The following is a 16,022-nucleotide window of genomic DNA, read 5'->3' on the forward strand; positions in this document are numbered from 1 at the left end:
AGGGGAGGCACGTCTTTGGGATGTTGCGCCTGTCGCATGGTGAATGGTGTCCTTGGCCAGTTGACTCCACCAGGCGGCATGTGAGCTCTCTCCCCAGTGGATGACGCGGGAGGATTATGGTTGGTAATCACCATAGTCCCTACAGCCAGAGAAAGAGCGAGCTCCAGGACTAAGGTTGGGGGTATATGAGATCCATTCTTTGGAACTGAGCGGCGTGCCGGGGGAACCCAAGGATCTCCGATCAAAAAGATCGGAGCTCCAACAACTGCCCTTCTTGGGTAGAAAGCGGTGGAGCTAAAGGGAAAAAAAAATTAAAAGCAGCCGAAAATTACCTGGGTCAGCCAAGCCAATGGCGTCGACCAGAGGGATAGTTCACCAGCGGGCAAGCTATGGGATAAGGTACCACACAATGCGCCCTTTACCTATGAAACGCGGGTGGTACCAGGATGATTAGGGTGTGCTCGCAATAGTTTGGGTACATATGGGTAAACTGGGGTATGTTGAGACCCAGAGAAGAGGAAAGGGGTGGACTCTGGCAGAGGAAATTGGTTGAACAAGAAAAGAAAAGAAAAGAAAAGATCAAATGAGGGGGCGTGGCTGATATTTCCCGTTACTTTTGCCCCTCTCTTTTGTTCTCCTCTTGGTGTTTCTTTTCTTTTCTTTGCTGTGTTAGTTTTCCTTTTGGCAAATGGTTCTTGTCTGGGGCAGGTCTCATCCCTGTGATTCAACATCCATTGGATTGGTGACGATTAGGATCACCGTAAGAGGCGAGCTTTTCCATGCGTCGAGCCCGGAAACCTATGCAGGGGCCACCTTGAAGAGGCAGCAGTATGCAAACGTGGGAGAGGGACCAGCAATGAAGCAGGGAACAACAAGCAAAAAAGCAATGAGGAAACGACGGTGATTGGCATGGATCGGCCCTGGAGGGCTGGTGATTTGCCCAGCAGGGCTCCGGCGATCTGAGAGGGCCCTAGATTGTGGATCACAACGTCGAGAGCCAAGAACGACCGTATACCCAGTTGGGTAAAGGGGCATGTCAATCATTCACACCCATCCTAGACTGGCTCCAGCCTGGGACGAGGGGTTTTTACAAGAGGCATGGCATTTGGAAGTAGTCCTGAAGGGGCCTAGTGCATAATAGCGGGACTAGTGCCGGGTCGAAGAGAAAAAAAGAGTCATACAGTATGGAGTCAGACTGTCAGAGATGGACGGAGGATTGACGGCCGGACTAAGGGACTTTGATTTTGCAGGCCTCGTTGGGTCCCAGTATCGGCTTCCGTTGCTAAGCCGGGTTATTGGCTTGTTGGCTTGCTGGCTTGTGAGCCTGGCCCTGAGTTTGAGTTAGACGGGTGGGCGCCGTTTCTACCCGCACGAGCTTGAGACGCGGTAGCCTCAACTCGGTAAACACAACCGAAGGCGCACAGTTTCGGGCGTTGCAGAAATGGAGTGCTGCGCCAGGAAGTGGAGGTGGGACAAACCTCTGAAGCTTTCCTGAAGCAAAAACGGAGGAAGAGATGTCTGTTGAAAAATGGTTCAGTAATTATCATCATCATCATCCTAGAGTCGGGATCGCCGTCTTATCGCTCACGGGTTCAAGGCCCAATGCGATCGTGGTATTGTAGGCTCGGCGTCCCGGAAACCCATTTCCCATGGTAGCTTACCACAGAGCTGGAACGCAGGGAACTCCCCCTGGTCCATGCGGAAGATAAAGGGAGCGGCTGTGAAGAGACGGAGTGATGGCGGTGGTGGTTATGGTGGTTGGTGGAGAAGCAAGACAAGGGAACAGAGCCGACGGGAACTCGAACGGGAAAATGCGCAGGGATTCGGGTGATACAGGGATGAGTCGAGGAAGTCTTTTTGCTGCAGCATTCAGGGGACTTGGAACCATTTTCCCAATACTTCATCAAAGGTATGAAGTTACATACGATAAAATAGAATCATCAGGATCATAATGTGATTGACGTTTCAGGACAGTAAATGCGAGCGCTTGACCATATCGAGCGCAACAGACGATGACCCCGGTCCAATAGCTCTGCTCAAACGCTAACTCTAATGATATATACAGAGTAGTTAGAGCGATTGGCGAGCTTCCGACACCGAGTAACTAATTTAATATAATATCGTAATGGCTATATAAAGAATCATATGACGGAATAATCTTCCACGAAATGATCTTGTCCATAGAATTACATTCATCATAGGTAAACTAGTCTCGAAGCTCACTAGGGCTTCGACTAGGCAGTGACACAAAGTGTCTAGTGTCGAAGGCAATCTAAACTACAAGGACTAGGTAGGAGGTACTGCAACTTGATGGCCTCTCTTGTCGCTTTGAAACCTTGATCCCAATCTGCTCCTTACATTGTTCCCCCTTCCTGCAAGATTGCTGCAAGAGGGTCACGCTGCAGTGCTGCAGTGACCGCTCATTGGAACCCTGTTACCACGTTTTCTGGGGATGCGCGCATGTCAGAAGTCGGTGTGTCCTACATGAAAGGTACCCACATGGAAGTAGATTTAGGTTGGGCCCAAGGCGACCGAGTACCTCAATCGTGGGCTGACTACTGTATAGCCGTATAGTTAGTTAATATTGAAACAAAGAATAAAGTACTGTAGGACCATTTCTGTATCGAAAAGATACATCACCAGAGTATGAAACATGTAGCTCACGATACAGCCACGAAGTATATCGGGTATCCATGGCAAATACTTACTCGGTACAGAATACTTGTACTACAGACTTTGCTTTTTTCCTTCAAAAGTTTTCTCCCAGACCTTTATCCCCCCCAACCTCCCTTCCAAAGCTTCCAGGACCTTTTTCCAAGCTGGAGGACTGCGTAACAGTGAGCCTTCTCCGTGGATTAGGTGACTGGTCTAGCCCAAGGAGAACCCCTGCTCCCACACGTGGCTCCACGATCCTCGTCCAACAATAATCTGCAGCATGACGATCCTCTTCTCGCATCATCTCACCAGTTTCATCCCCTAGGCCACTCTGAAATGTCCTGCTTACGGAGGAGTAGGGGGGGGCAAGAGGCTACATTAGGACAGAGAGTACCAAAAACTACCCAAACCCGACGACCAGGTTGAAAGTACAGTGCTCCAGAACTAAACAAATTAAACCCTGACCCATAGCGCACTCCTAACCCTTTTGAGCACCAAGCGACTGCCGAATACGCTGCTTGCCTGGAAGGGTGCTAGGGCGGAAAATCCCGTTGAGAACCATGGGCTGTGCGGGCGGATTTGTTCGGGTCTCCATCAGGCCCAAGAGATCCATGATCCATCAAGACTGATCCCGCAAGAGTCACGGCCGGGAACAAGTCAGAACTCAACCGGTGGAGACTCGATCCCTCATCCGCCCCATCTCCACTCTAATTCACCCTATTCCCCCGTGCCGGGAATGCAGGAGGACATCATCGTCTTGAAGCAGTTTAGCGGCTTCGCTACTCGCTACATGGAGCCAAAATGAGTTTAGCGTAATCTGCAGAAGCTTTGGCAGCGGATTGGGGGCCAACCCGCTCTGACAGTCAACTTTATTCTTTCTCGTCCTAACATCTTTCGCAATCTTGTCCGCGGAGGGTTCTCTCGTGATTTGCGGGACGGAGATCCTTGAGCAACCCCTACAATCGGACTCCTGTCCTCCCTCGACCCTTATTTTCCAGTCATAGGTCCTCCTATCCACCTGCCGAATCTATCAACTCCTTTGCTGAACCAGAGCACTAACTAAATTTGGCTTGATTATCGCGGAGTCATCTTTGAGGTTAACGATCCGTCTGCTAATCCGGAGGAATATCTGGCGCCGTTGGAACTTCCAGGTATCCACCACTAGGTCAACCTCCTATCCCGTGCACCTATCGGCTCTAGCCTATTCTCTCGCCTATTTGCAAGGCGAGCTTTGGCGATTGATCACACTCTTTCAGTATACTCCGTCACTCCAGCAGAAGATAGATAACTATGGAGTCACTGTAAGGAGTCACTGTAGTATCTCGAATACTACTCCGTAGAGTTCGCGGGCTTAGACGACCAGCCACGCGCCCGCGATACCCCCGCAAGTCCCATACAAACACTGGATCCAGGGTCTTCAGCAATGAACAAAGTGAGGCAAATGAACCATAGTTCATAGTCTGATATTCCCCCGGACAGCCTAGTCCGTCCTTCAAATGACATCGCCGCAGGCAAAGGTCTTTTTGTCCGCACATAGAAAATACAGAAAAAGAAAAAAAAAGCACGGCCCATGGAAGGCAGACCACGCTAGACAACTTTAACGCGCCAAGTGTGTGCCATTGTAGACGCGTGGGGCTGGGACGAGGTTAATTCGCCCACGCTTCTTTTGTACTCCCGTCGATCTGCGCCCTGCGATCAGCACCTGGCAATTAGTTAGTTGGTCCGGTCTATCGGGTCCAGACGATGAGTAACGCGGACTAGAAAATGATATTTTGCTTTTGCATTTACTACCTACTAACTGGGGGTTTCGGGTTATATCGTCGATCGGTCAATTAATGGACGTACAGCGACTCTAATTTTGTTTAGATGGCACTAGTGCCAATTCTGACCGAGGTTCTCCGTCGTTCAACCCAAGCAGCTAAGCAAAGGGGGAGTCCCAAGCACATCAAATGGGCGTTCACACTTTCGGCCTATTTCCAAGCGAGATGAGAAATGGGCCAGAGACCCTTTTTCCTGTCACCGTTTCAAGCGAGACGAAACGCACGCTCGAAATAGATCCCACTAAAAAGTATAAACTCCCTTCGCTAGCCCGAAAGCTTTCTAATCTAAAGGCCTTCGCCCCGAGTTAAATAAATAAAGTCGTTAGCGTCAACCTTCTTTTTCCTCCCCAAGCCACCTCTGCAAAACCAATCCGCTTGTCCACGATGGGTACCTCCTGCAAAGCCTGGCTCCGAAGGCAGCAACGCTAGGTGTGAGGCTGAAAACCCAGACGTTGGGCCGATGTCCTATCTGAGAACAGAACAGCGCCATCTCACCTTGCATGAAGTCATGATGACCAGGGCGCATAGCGACTGCGCCGCGACAATTGTAAACTATGGTGCGGAGAAGTAGACTTGGCTAGACTACAGAAGAGCTCTCCTCTCAATTCTTTCAAAATCATATTAGTCACTGCTATCGGCAAGGCGCTTTTCAGTGAACTTTGCCCGATTGTCATCATCATGAGGCCAACGTGATAACGGGACCACCACCACCTCACAATAACGCCCCAGGCGTTGGGCCCGTCGACAGCATAACAGCATAGCGATGTCATTAGTGGAACTATTCGCCCGATCCGGTCTTGTCGCTGCACGTTGTATATCTGCATCTTAGCCGTTGTTGCCATTTCTTTCTCTAGTCTCTTCCGTCTCTCTTCCAAATACAGAAAGCTATACGCTCAGACCGAACCTCGGCCTTTAGTGTGATATTGGTTTGTCTCTCCTACCGAGACCAATTCTGATATATCGTTTTCGTTTCCTTGGGGATGTGGCTAATTCAATTTCATCGACTCCGAACAGTATGGTCTCCAGAGTATAAAACAGAACCAGCCACGATGGGTTTCCACAAATCGTCTATGAACATCGAGCTCAAGCAAGGCCATGTACTTACCGCATACTGCGCCCGCCCGTCCGGAGAAGCATGCTACTCGGAATTGGACTTGAACGAATTCCTCGGAGTCAGGAAGGGTAAGCAGTCAATAATTCAAGTCCCACATCGCTCTTCCCTTTCGTCATTTTCTCCCCGGGCCGTTTGCAGTTTGCCTCGCGGTGGCTGTCCGGGGAGTACCTGCATCGCACGATAGCGGGACGTTGATGCTCTCTACAAGCCATTTCACGCGGGGAGATTGAAAGGTACTATAACGGGCAGAAAGCTAACGCGAGGCCCCGCCGCACATCCTTACAGGTAAACTCGCATGGGGCTCGCAGGATTTCTCCAAATCCGCGGATAACGTCCACCTCGAGTGGGAGGGGGATTGTAAGCCCAAGAACCCGATTCTCTATGCAGAGTTGATGGACGGAAACGAGAACCACAACTCCTGCGTGAATTTGGCCGACTGCATCAAGAACGAGGATGGACACCTGCGATTCATGGAATGTTTCTAAATTTGGGTACTGGTGTGCAAGGTGCTGGATAAATTAGACTGTTGTCACTTTTGAGGAAATGAGCTAGGAGGGGATCGTTGTTGTTCGAGTTTATAATAAGAATCGAAAACGAGGCGAGATTTGCACCAATGAAAGTGTTTCCACATGCATAATGTTACTATTATTGTGATATTATTGTATATTGTTCTTGTCGAGTGAAAAGACAGAGTATGTCTGCTATACATAGAGTTCTTCTCGTTATATATCGACGAAGGCCTGCGATAACCCAAATTGGTAAATGAAAATGCACCCACCACCCCTTGGTTTGCCGAGGCGATATTATTGGAGTACGGAGCATCTTCATCTGTCCATCGATGGATGAAATCAAAGCCGGGATGATAGATAATCATGTCCCAAATGACCTAGTCAAGCGGGGAGAACAGTATCATCCAATAAAGACGGTCCAGTTTCGCTAAATACAGCTGAGGCTGAAAATGAAACTTCACATACACCCTTGCTCAACCCCCTTAGATGATACAGCGTGCATATTTCCCAGTGCCCAGAAGTGCCCAGTAGTGCCCGGTGAAGGGGGGCAGCTCGTGGATTGCCGCCTGTTAAGGTATAGTGGCGACCCGCCAACTTGTCTCTGTAAATTAAAGCACTAGTGTAGCCGGGGTTGCCCCGAGTAGCCTCAATCTGCACGTCACACGGTGAGGGGCAGGGGTCGCGGAGCAAAGGGAGATGTATTCTGCGAGAAAGTGTGATTGCTAAGGCAATCAGGATCGAGTTGCCAAGGACCGTCAAGTTACTAAACAACACCCGATCGCATCGCGCCTTCCACCGACACACGCCAACCTCGGCTTGATCCTTGTCCTAGTTCAAGGGTCTGAAGACTATTCCCGTAGATAGTGTGGATTGTACTATATACTCCGTGCTCCGTACGGACTGCGGAGGAATCGCGATGGACCAGGGGGTGGGAGAGCCCGTACCTGGACAGGGATATTGACTCCGTCGCCGGAAATCAAGTTGAGTGGTGCCAACGGCAAACCAGCAGGCGGGGACCCTCTTTTCGTGAAAAGCAGCGGTAAAAGGAAAGGCTCGCGTCTTGGTATATCTAGCACTAGTTGGCCGACCAATCACTGTCCCGATCGAGTTAAGCTCTGACTCCCGAGGCGTCAAATAAGCGAGGCCTGGCGAAGATCTCGTCTGAAACGGCAGAGAGGTGATGGACTCCACTGCTATTATCGGGGAGTCGGAGCGTCCAGTACCTGCATTGGGTAAAAGAGATATCCTAGTTGTTGATCGTGAGTCGTGGAAACAAAGCCAAGGCGATCAGACTCCTCTATGCCTTTGATCGGCTAAAGGAGTCGCTGTGTCCAAAAATAATCTTGCGAATAGTGCCGACGTCGCAGTGACAGGGGAAGAGAGGCACAGAAGTGCTATCCTGGAAAGGGCAGGAGATTGGAAGACCGGCCAATCTCCCCACCAGTGGGTGTGAATGAAGTTTCATGGAGGCATCTACCTAGGTATCTAATCTATCTATCTAAGAAAAAAAAATGGCGGTAAAGATATGACGAGGGACGTGTCGCTGAGCAAAAAGAAAGAGAAAAGGCAAAAAGAACTACCATGAAGGAGCTGGCCTTGATAAACATCGGTATGCAGAGGGAGAGCAGCGATGGGTCAAAGATCATAGACGGAAGTGGAGGATATCAGTTCCAATTGCGGTCATCAAATACCATGTAGATGAAAGGTCAGACCAAATGTCCCAGGGCCCATCCTGCATATTCTCCTCCTCTCGTCCTTGTCCTGGTAGAGATGGATAAGATATGCACCACGCCAATGTGAAAGCGGGAAAACAAAGAAATGAAAGGGGGAAAACGCCCAAATATGACGCTTGCAATAATAGTGACCTAATGCCCATATACCTACCCGGTTCGTAGAACTTCCTCCTTTTTCTAGGTCAAATGAGACATGTCAAGCAACACCATGATGGAGAGCAACTTGAAAGGGAAAACGAAGAATAAGCATTAAGCAAAATTGAGAACGCTGGATTGAGAGAGACGGCAACTGGATGCTTATGACAGGAGGCAGGCAATTTATGTCTTCTGCCACAAGCCTTGAAAGAGAAGAAATGTGCAAATGTCCCAAGAGGAACAAGGAGATAGAGGAGGGGAAAATAGATTTTGAGGCCGTCATTCATAACAATGTCAGTCATTGCACCGTTGCACACGAGTCTCATGAAAGTTTGTTGGGTAGCCGAATCATCACCGGAGAGAATCGGGATAGATCAATTGCCAGAGAATTTTAGACCTGATAGGCTGAACGCAGCTTCTGGGCTACGGGGCCGGGAAGCTGCGAGAGGAACGCATCAAAGTCGGGTATCATGTTTTTGTAGCCTTGCAGGACCTGTTGTTGACGGGCTTGTTAGAGAGGAAGCAGACAATGGGGAATCAAAAAGGGGTAAACCTACCTGTTGGAATGAGCCTTGAATATCCCGGTACTCCTCCTGTGATAGAGTCTTGACTGGGAACGACGCAATTGACTGGAAGTAGTCTCCCAAGCAGCCCTCCATGGCCTGGGGGTTCTTCATGACCATGTTGTTGAAGCCCAGGAAAGCAGACGCCTTCTCACGAGTGAAATCAATCTTGCTCATCGACTTCAGGAACGAGGTGGCAAAGTTCTGGAGCTCCGATGCGAGAGAATCCGGGCAGAAGAGACCAAGTCGGCCCAGGGCCATCGCAGCGTTCTCATTGACAGAGTCAATGATCTCTTCGTTGTCCATGATGGTGAGGAGGCCGTGGTACAGCTTATCAGCATACGGACCAAGCACAGCCTTCTCTTGAACTGCGATCTCACCACAAGACCAGCAGGCATTGTTCAGCACGCTGAAACCCGTTTGGCGATCGTCATCCCGAATGAGATCTAGGTCAAGCTGCTTGATGAGAACCGGCATGATCGTGGGGATATAAGGTTCCAGGTGCGGGAAGATGCTGATGGCACAGTCACCCAACAAAGCGTAGGATGACTGGCGGACCTCATAGTTGGGGTCCTGCAAACAAAGGCCAAGCAGGTCGAAGAAACTAGAGTTTGAAACCAGCTCGCCGCTCTGCCGGGGATCAATAGCCTGGATGATTGCGCTCAACAAATCCAAGCTAGTAACCAAGAAGTCCTTGTCAGGCTCGTCAATGGCCTCGTTGTTTTGAGAGGCAACAGACTCCCTAAGGTTCTGGTAGATAATCTTGGTGCAGCGTTGGAACAGGTGGGGAGCGAATGGAGCAAAGGCTTCGCCGTATGCAGCAGCAATGTAGCCCAGACATTCGAGCAAGGGGAACAGCTCCTGTGACTGATCATTGACGTGGTTGTACCGCTCGATCATAGCAGGCATGAGGATATTGACAAGCTGAGGCTTGGCCAGCTCAGTCATGACACACTCAGCCAGAGTCTGGATACAGTCATAAAGGATATACATGTTGCGATCCTTGTACTTGCCGAAGCACTGAACGAATTGGCGGAGAATGGGCTCGCAGTAAGGGATCAAGTTGTCGTCAGACTTCTCTTCCAGGCTGGCAAAGGCAGAAGCAGCGGCTTCCTGCACCTTCTTGTTGTTGTCAAGCATACGGGTCAAAATACCCTCCATCATCGGCTCGAAGTACTGTTGCTTCTGGGCCGGGTCGTGGAGATGGGATGCCCATTCCGAGTAGCGTCCCAAGCACCAGCAGGTGATCTGCCGCACGACAGGCTGGGCGTCGTTCAGCAGGGAGATCAAGTACGGCACAAGCTCAGGGAGGTGAGGAGTGACCGCATCCATGCAACCATCAGCAACGGCACCCAAGGTGAGGACAGCCGCCTCACGGTTGGGCCACTGCTCGTGACGAAGGGTCTCCTTCAGGTAGGGCAGGATAATGGTAAAGATCTGATCGTGGTACACATTCGAGAAGACATCCAATGCAGCAGCTGAGCACTTGCGAAGTGTCCATTCGCCCTCTGGGTCATCTCCAAACTCGGAGTCCTCGATCTCGCCCTCGCTCAGGTCATCCTCATCTTCCTCTGGCTGCTGTTGCTGCTGCTGGCCATTGGCCGCCTGTTCACCGGGCTTGGATGTATCCAGACGAGCACCCTTTGTCTTGGCAAACTGAGGCTTCATATCTTCGGCACGATCCTCAACATCAGCATCATCCTCATCACCCATGAGACGGATAACATCGTCCTCCTCGTAGACCATGTTCTGAAGCAGAACTGGAATAACCTTGTGCATGTACTGAGCCAAAGGCTGACGAAGGCTCTGCTGCTCGCCAGCAACAATCCAGAACTCAGCCGCATCAAGAGCAAGCTCAGGGTCCTCCTGGTTTTGCTGCTGCATGAGAATGTAGCTAACCAGGCCCTCCATGTGCGGGATAAGTTTCTCCGGCGAGAACTCCACCAACTGCGAGAATGACTGGCACACCATCTTGCGCACCTCGGTGTCTTGATCTCCAGAGAGGTTGAAAAGTTGCGACAGGAAGACGTCCAATGAAGCCACCAGAGCATGCGGCTGGTGTGGGGAGGAAGACGTGGATGCTGTTCAAAGCGAGGGAACGAACACGAGCACTCTCGCGAGTAGTAAACTCGAGAAGCTTGGGAATGATCACGTCAAGCGGGCGTTGTCCGGAGTAGTCCCGATCCAAGATTTTGCGATTATCCTCGCAGACCTTGAAGAGGGCCGCCATAGCAGCCTCCTGGGTAGCGACGGAGACGTTGCCCTGGTCATTGCCAACGAGGGACAACAGCTCCTGCAAAACCTCGGGCCAGGCGAGCAGGCCACCCTTTTGCACCAGCTCAGTAATGATACTGCCAACACCGCGCTGGACTTGGCGATCATTGTCTCGTAGGGCGACCAAGGCGGCGGAACGAATGAAGTTCAGACTCTGCTGAGGGATTGTGTTGTAGGCCAGCGAGAGCTTCGTCTTCATATTCATAGTAGCAGCGAATCGGACAACGCCATAGGTGCTAGGGTCAATGCCCGCCGCAGCCACGGCTGGAGGCACCTGCGACGTGGAGAACATGTATGTGATGTAGTTGACGTAGTCTGGGGATCCAGTTGCTTGGGAAAGCATCTAATACCCGTGTAGGTTTCCAGTCAGTAATTGCGACCCTCATCATCGCTGTTGGGGGTTGTGTGTCGTTGATACTCGAGGTGGAGAGCGGGGAGGGGGAAAAGTGCAGCGGAACTTCACAAAGGGGAAAAGGACTGGGGGGGATTTCAAGTACATTTTCGGCTTGTTTTCGGAGCTGAGGGTCCCCGCTGTTCAGGGAGTCCCTGAGACAGCAGGCCAGCTGCCTCAATGGCTCATCTTGCGGTTGCCAATCCATGTTGGAGCGGTGCAAAGTCGACTGGTCGCAGCGACCGTAAGAGCAAAAGTGATTGTGGCACAAGGAGCCCCGCCAAGAATGTGGGAACGGGCCCCCCTTCGCTGATGCCCCGGGTCGAGGCACAAACCTGCAACAAAGAACTCTGATCCAGAGACAAGATCAGTAATCGGGGACTGGGAATCAGAATGCGGGAGACAATAATGTAGCACGGTGGAAAATAAAAATTTTAGGACCGGTCAGTCTGCCCTATCGAAATTCGAGGAGGTCGGGAGGTGGCCCGGGCAAAAAAATGGGTGGTGACCAAGGCGGTGACTGAGGCGGTGAAAGCTGTTGCAATCCAAGAGATCTATAAAGTTGATCATGAACTGGTTCATGTACCTTGTGGGTTGAGCGGTATACTGCGTGGTATAGAGACCGGTGAACCTATTTGGGGGTCTGTTATAGGTTTTGTATGATATAGATGAACTTTGGAGAGTGGTTGATGCGAGAAGGTTGGCGCGAGAAGGTTGGCGAGGAAGAAAGATGGGGCAGGAGCGATGCGAAATTTATATTTCGCGGCGGCGTTAGATGTACCTTCCTAAACAGGCCGGCACCGGGTGGAGGGTCACCTAGATGTAGATACCATCGAGCAGCAATCTGAGCTCGCGACAACGGCGTGTAACACACCAGGGATAGATTGATATCGACGATTGGACCCTAGGCAATCAGGGAAACGATCTGATACGCACATAAAGCGATTGATGTAACTGAATTCGTAGTGATACGAATCTGAACAATTTACGTCTAACCCGCCCAATCGAGAAGATTTATTGCGTGAGAAGTGACTAGCACACTCTCAAACGTATATTCTAGCAGCGGTTGTAATAGATAACCAGTAGAATCGATAGAAAGACACTGTGAAAGACCACCAGTTCCCCTGCATACGAAGGCCGGAAGTTACCAGTCATACGCAATCGACGACATACACGTATATCAATTTCCAGTGAATAGCGCATATTTGCAACAGTATATGCTAACAAACCCAACCTATTCACCCATTAAGCCCAAACCATCTTCTTGATATCATAAACCAAATATTCCAAAATCCCGGTCCTCTTCTTCGCCTCTGCCAACGAGATAATATCCGATTGCTCCACCACAGACGCAGCTTCTATATTCTGCCCTTCACCCGCCAACAGCGCGCGTTCAATATCCAGACAAATAGAACGCACCCGGTCCAGCTCCCGCACGTTGATGGCACCTGTCATGGGCCCGAGACGCGGGCTAGCCAGGGCGTTCTTTGCTGGTAGGGATTTGAAAGCGACGAAGCGGGTGGTGGCACGCTTGCTGCCGCGTAGCCAGGAGACGAGATCCCATTCACCGTTGGAGCTGGCTGTAGCTTCGAGGGTGGAAGGGCGCACGTTGGATTGCAAAGAGCGAGTGTTGACGCGGAGGGCGTTAGCGTCACCGTCGCGGTAGACGATGACTAAACCGACGTTGCTACGCTCGTCTGACTGGCTGTCAGTCAGGATGGAGGTGATGTATGTGCCGTAGTAAATGCGGGAGACAGAGCGGAGGTCAATCCGCTCGAATGAGAGTACCTTGTCAGTCTCCCAGTCGAAGCGGCAGCTGTATACTGCAGCGTCGGTGAGCAGGAGGACGGACTCTTCGAAGGGCAGTGTGCGCAGTGTATTCGGTTGGCGGGGAGTTAGCATTGTCCAACCGCCGAGGAATTCTTCGGAGGGGCTACTGATGACGATCTTGCAGCTGGTGTCGATGGCATTCTGTCGGATCTTTTCAACGGAGATGCCCGGGTCGGTGGTTTGAAGCTCCATGGCAAACTCGTCAAAGACCTGGGTTGACACATTGCCAAGCAGGTAGTCGATACAGGCTTGTGAGAAATAATCGTTGACAATGTTGTTGTAGTACCGCGAAAGCGTGAGGCCAAAGTCGTTCAGAGCGCCGCGGTAGTCACGTTTCCTCGTGCGAGTATAGTCACCCTTCAAAGCTGCTGTAGACGAGTATTGCTTAGAAATGGCATCACCATTATCAGCCCAGAGAGTATTGAACCACTGAGTAGATGAGTCTCCGCCCAAGTCGATGTGGATGCCCTCATTGTGAAGCTGCTGTTCGAGTGCCCATTGCCCAAAAGCGCATTGCGCAACACCGGTCCGGTCAAGACAGTCCATGCAGTTGGTTCGTACAATGCCAGTTTGCTTGCGTGAAGTAGAACCATCCTTGACGGCTGTATATCCGAAATCTTCCAACGTATACTTGACACGATCAACCAAGCGTGAGACGTTTTCAAACTTCATTCCGCGACATTCGTTATGGAAATCAAACCACTCCAACTTCAGTGGTGCCCCATCGATGCCACCCGCTTCATTGAACACATCAGTGTATCGGTCATATTGCTCTCCTAGCTTCAACTCTCCAGCATGCTTGTCGATTAAAGAGACGGCCTGAATCTTGCCATATCGGCGGCTTAATTCTCGGAAGTGTCTGCCAAAGGCAAGTTGGTTGGTTTCAGCGGAGTGATGCAGTATCGGCATGGGCTTGAACGAATAAGGCGACTGCGAGAAGTACAAGGGGATTGACCCTCGCACTTGCAAGTAGGAGTAGACATTTTGAGATGAGTCCCAGCTCGGCACCGAGAAAATCTGCTCCGTCTCGACGGTATTTGCCGTATTACCTTCATCATCCACTCCACGGCGGAGGTATCGAACACCAGGTCGATTAACAGACCGTCGCGAGATAAGAGTCAGAAGGAAATTATGCTTGGGCACTTTAGTCTCCTGAGTTTGAGTTTCTTCGCTCTCGCCAAGAATTCGACCTTCAACATGTTGCTCCCCCGTAGGTTCAGCCGACGACGGCTTTTGCTCAGGAGCCGCCACCGTAAACTCGCGCTGTCCAACGAAGCCCTGTAGCAGGGGCAGGACAAATCCGTGCGCACCATTATCAATGAATGTATTCATGAGATACTTGTTCCAGAAATACTTTGAATTGGTTAGAAGTCGTCACCCAATATAGTTTGAGTCCAAGCACAAGGAATTCGGAACAAAACATACCAATGGATCTACCGCCTTGTGAAGAGGCTGGTGCCCGTTCCGCACCTCCTGCGCCTCGAATGACCTCGTCAAATCATAATCGTATGCAAAGAAGAAATTATGCGACGCAAAAAGAAGCTTGGTATATCGAATGAGCTTCGGCAGTAGCTCCGCCGACTGATCAGAGCTTGAACGACCAACATCACCCTGGGCAGCAGCCTCAGCCTCAATTTCAGCCTCTCGAGGAACTGCCGCCTCGGCAGCCTCAGCGGCCTTGTCTTCAACTTCAGGTATATCAACCGACATCCGGGGTGAATCGTCAAAAGGCGATTCTGGAACCTCCTGCTCTAGCGCACCGGGCCGGGGAAGGCCCAGGTTCTTGCGCGACAGCCAATTGGCAGCAAATCGACCGAAACGCAGGCGCTTCCCAATCACATCCTCGGCGATACTACCAACACTGAGCCCGCGGGTGTGGACTGTTTCACGAACGGGCGAGGATGGTGCGCTGCTGATTTCCGGCTCTGCCCCGTCATTCACGTTATCTACCACCTCCTCTTCGGAAGGAGAGTCGAGATCTGGATCGCCCTGTGAAACCTCTTTCCGGGCCTGGGCAATCGCGCGTGTAGCGTCTGCTTTGGAGGAGAGAGGGATGATCGCGACATTGGTCACGGCGTAAACAGGGCGGCCTTGGATTTGGGCGACCTGCTGGCGCTGAGTGATTGAAATCAGGAATGAGTAGGATGCGACAGATAAAAGTCCTATAAAATTGTAATTTTGTTAGGGCTGTGAAGGTATCGTGCGCCGGCTTTGCCCCGCAGTGTTTGCGACCTTACCAACAAGTCCGTATGCCTCTAGCACGTCCTGCCCCTCCAGTGACTCCGACGAGGCGGGCAACGCGGTAATCTTGTTCGTCTTGTAATCGATTCGGATCGAAGACGCCTCATTGTTGCTCCCGTTATGATTAGGCCGCAGTCCGTTGGCGCCATTCCCGTGCAGAATCAGCCCATCGACCGCGGCGACAATAATCAGTTTCCGCAAAAGGCCCGGCATATCGCTTCGATGCGCCCCGAAAAATTGGAATGCGCGAAAGCGAAATAGTCAGAAGCCTGTCTTGTCTCTGCGCCGTGAAAGGAGGATCAAATTCACAGCACCGACTCCATCAACCGGCAGAGCAGGAATGCTCGTGGGAAACAAGAACTTGCATAACAGCTGACCAGCGAAATACATCATCGGATCGGAGAGGCCCCACTCCCAAGGCTCATCCCCGCCAGCCCGCGAACTGCTGCATTCACTGTGGAGAGTATATACTACTTATGACTAGTTATACCAAATAGATAAATGTGGGGGTCAGGCCTACACGCAAATATGAAGGAGAATCATCAAGAGGGAAAAAAAATAAGAAAATCCAATGATCACACGGTATATACAATGATGCCTCTCTCGCCCCAGTACCAGAAAAAATCACAAATAGAGAAAATCCAACCATTTAGAGAACCCAGAAGTCATATCCAATCGTTTCATACGGGCATGTCCAGTGCCTGGGTATGAGATTGCCCGTCAACCCATCTCGGGCATTTTGGCGGCAACAGTAAAA

The 16,022-nt window shown here is 51.0% G+C and overlaps 3 protein-coding genes across 3 annotated transcripts; 1 reads left to right on the forward strand and 2 right to left on the reverse strand.

Annotated features, from left to right (window-relative positions):
* Nucleotides 1-5,524: 5,524 nt before the first annotated feature.
* Nucleotides 5,525-6,074, forward strand: N7496_011704 (CVNH domain-containing protein; the record flags this gene model as incomplete). Its single annotated transcript, XM_056704617.1, has 2 exons — nt 5,525-5,657; nt 5,875-6,074. 2 exons carry the CDS (start codon nt 5,525-5,527, stop codon nt 6,072-6,074), a joined length of 333 nt encoding a protein of 110 aa, XP_056550577.1.
* Nucleotides 6,075-8,357: 2,283 nt separating this feature from the next.
* On the reverse strand, nt 8,358-11,402 carry N7496_011705 (putative importin beta-2 subunit; the record flags this gene model as incomplete). The annotated part of the gene is given in 4 exon segments (XM_056704618.1): nt 8,358-8,459; nt 8,524-10,584; nt 10,604-11,146; nt 11,301-11,402. The coding sequence occupies 4 exon segments, from the start codon at nt 11,400-11,402 to the stop codon at nt 8,358-8,360; spliced, it is 2,808 nt and encodes a 935-aa protein (XP_056550578.1).
* A 1,037-nt stretch (nt 11,403-12,439) lies between these two features.
* Nucleotides 12,440-15,478, reverse strand: N7496_011706 (uncharacterized protein; the record flags this gene model as incomplete). Its single annotated transcript, XM_056704619.1, has 3 exons — nt 12,440-14,377; nt 14,450-15,186; nt 15,262-15,478. 3 exons carry the CDS (start codon nt 15,476-15,478, stop codon nt 12,440-12,442), a joined length of 2,892 nt encoding a protein of 963 aa, XP_056550579.1.
* Nucleotides 15,479-16,022: the final 544 nt, after the last annotated feature.

This window comes from Penicillium cataractarum, assembly GCF_028827025.1.
Source record: "Penicillium cataractarum strain IBT 29864 chromosome Unknown utg000009l, whole genome shotgun sequence".
NCBI lineage: Eukaryota > Fungi > Ascomycota > Eurotiomycetes > Eurotiales > Aspergillaceae > Penicillium > Penicillium cataractarum.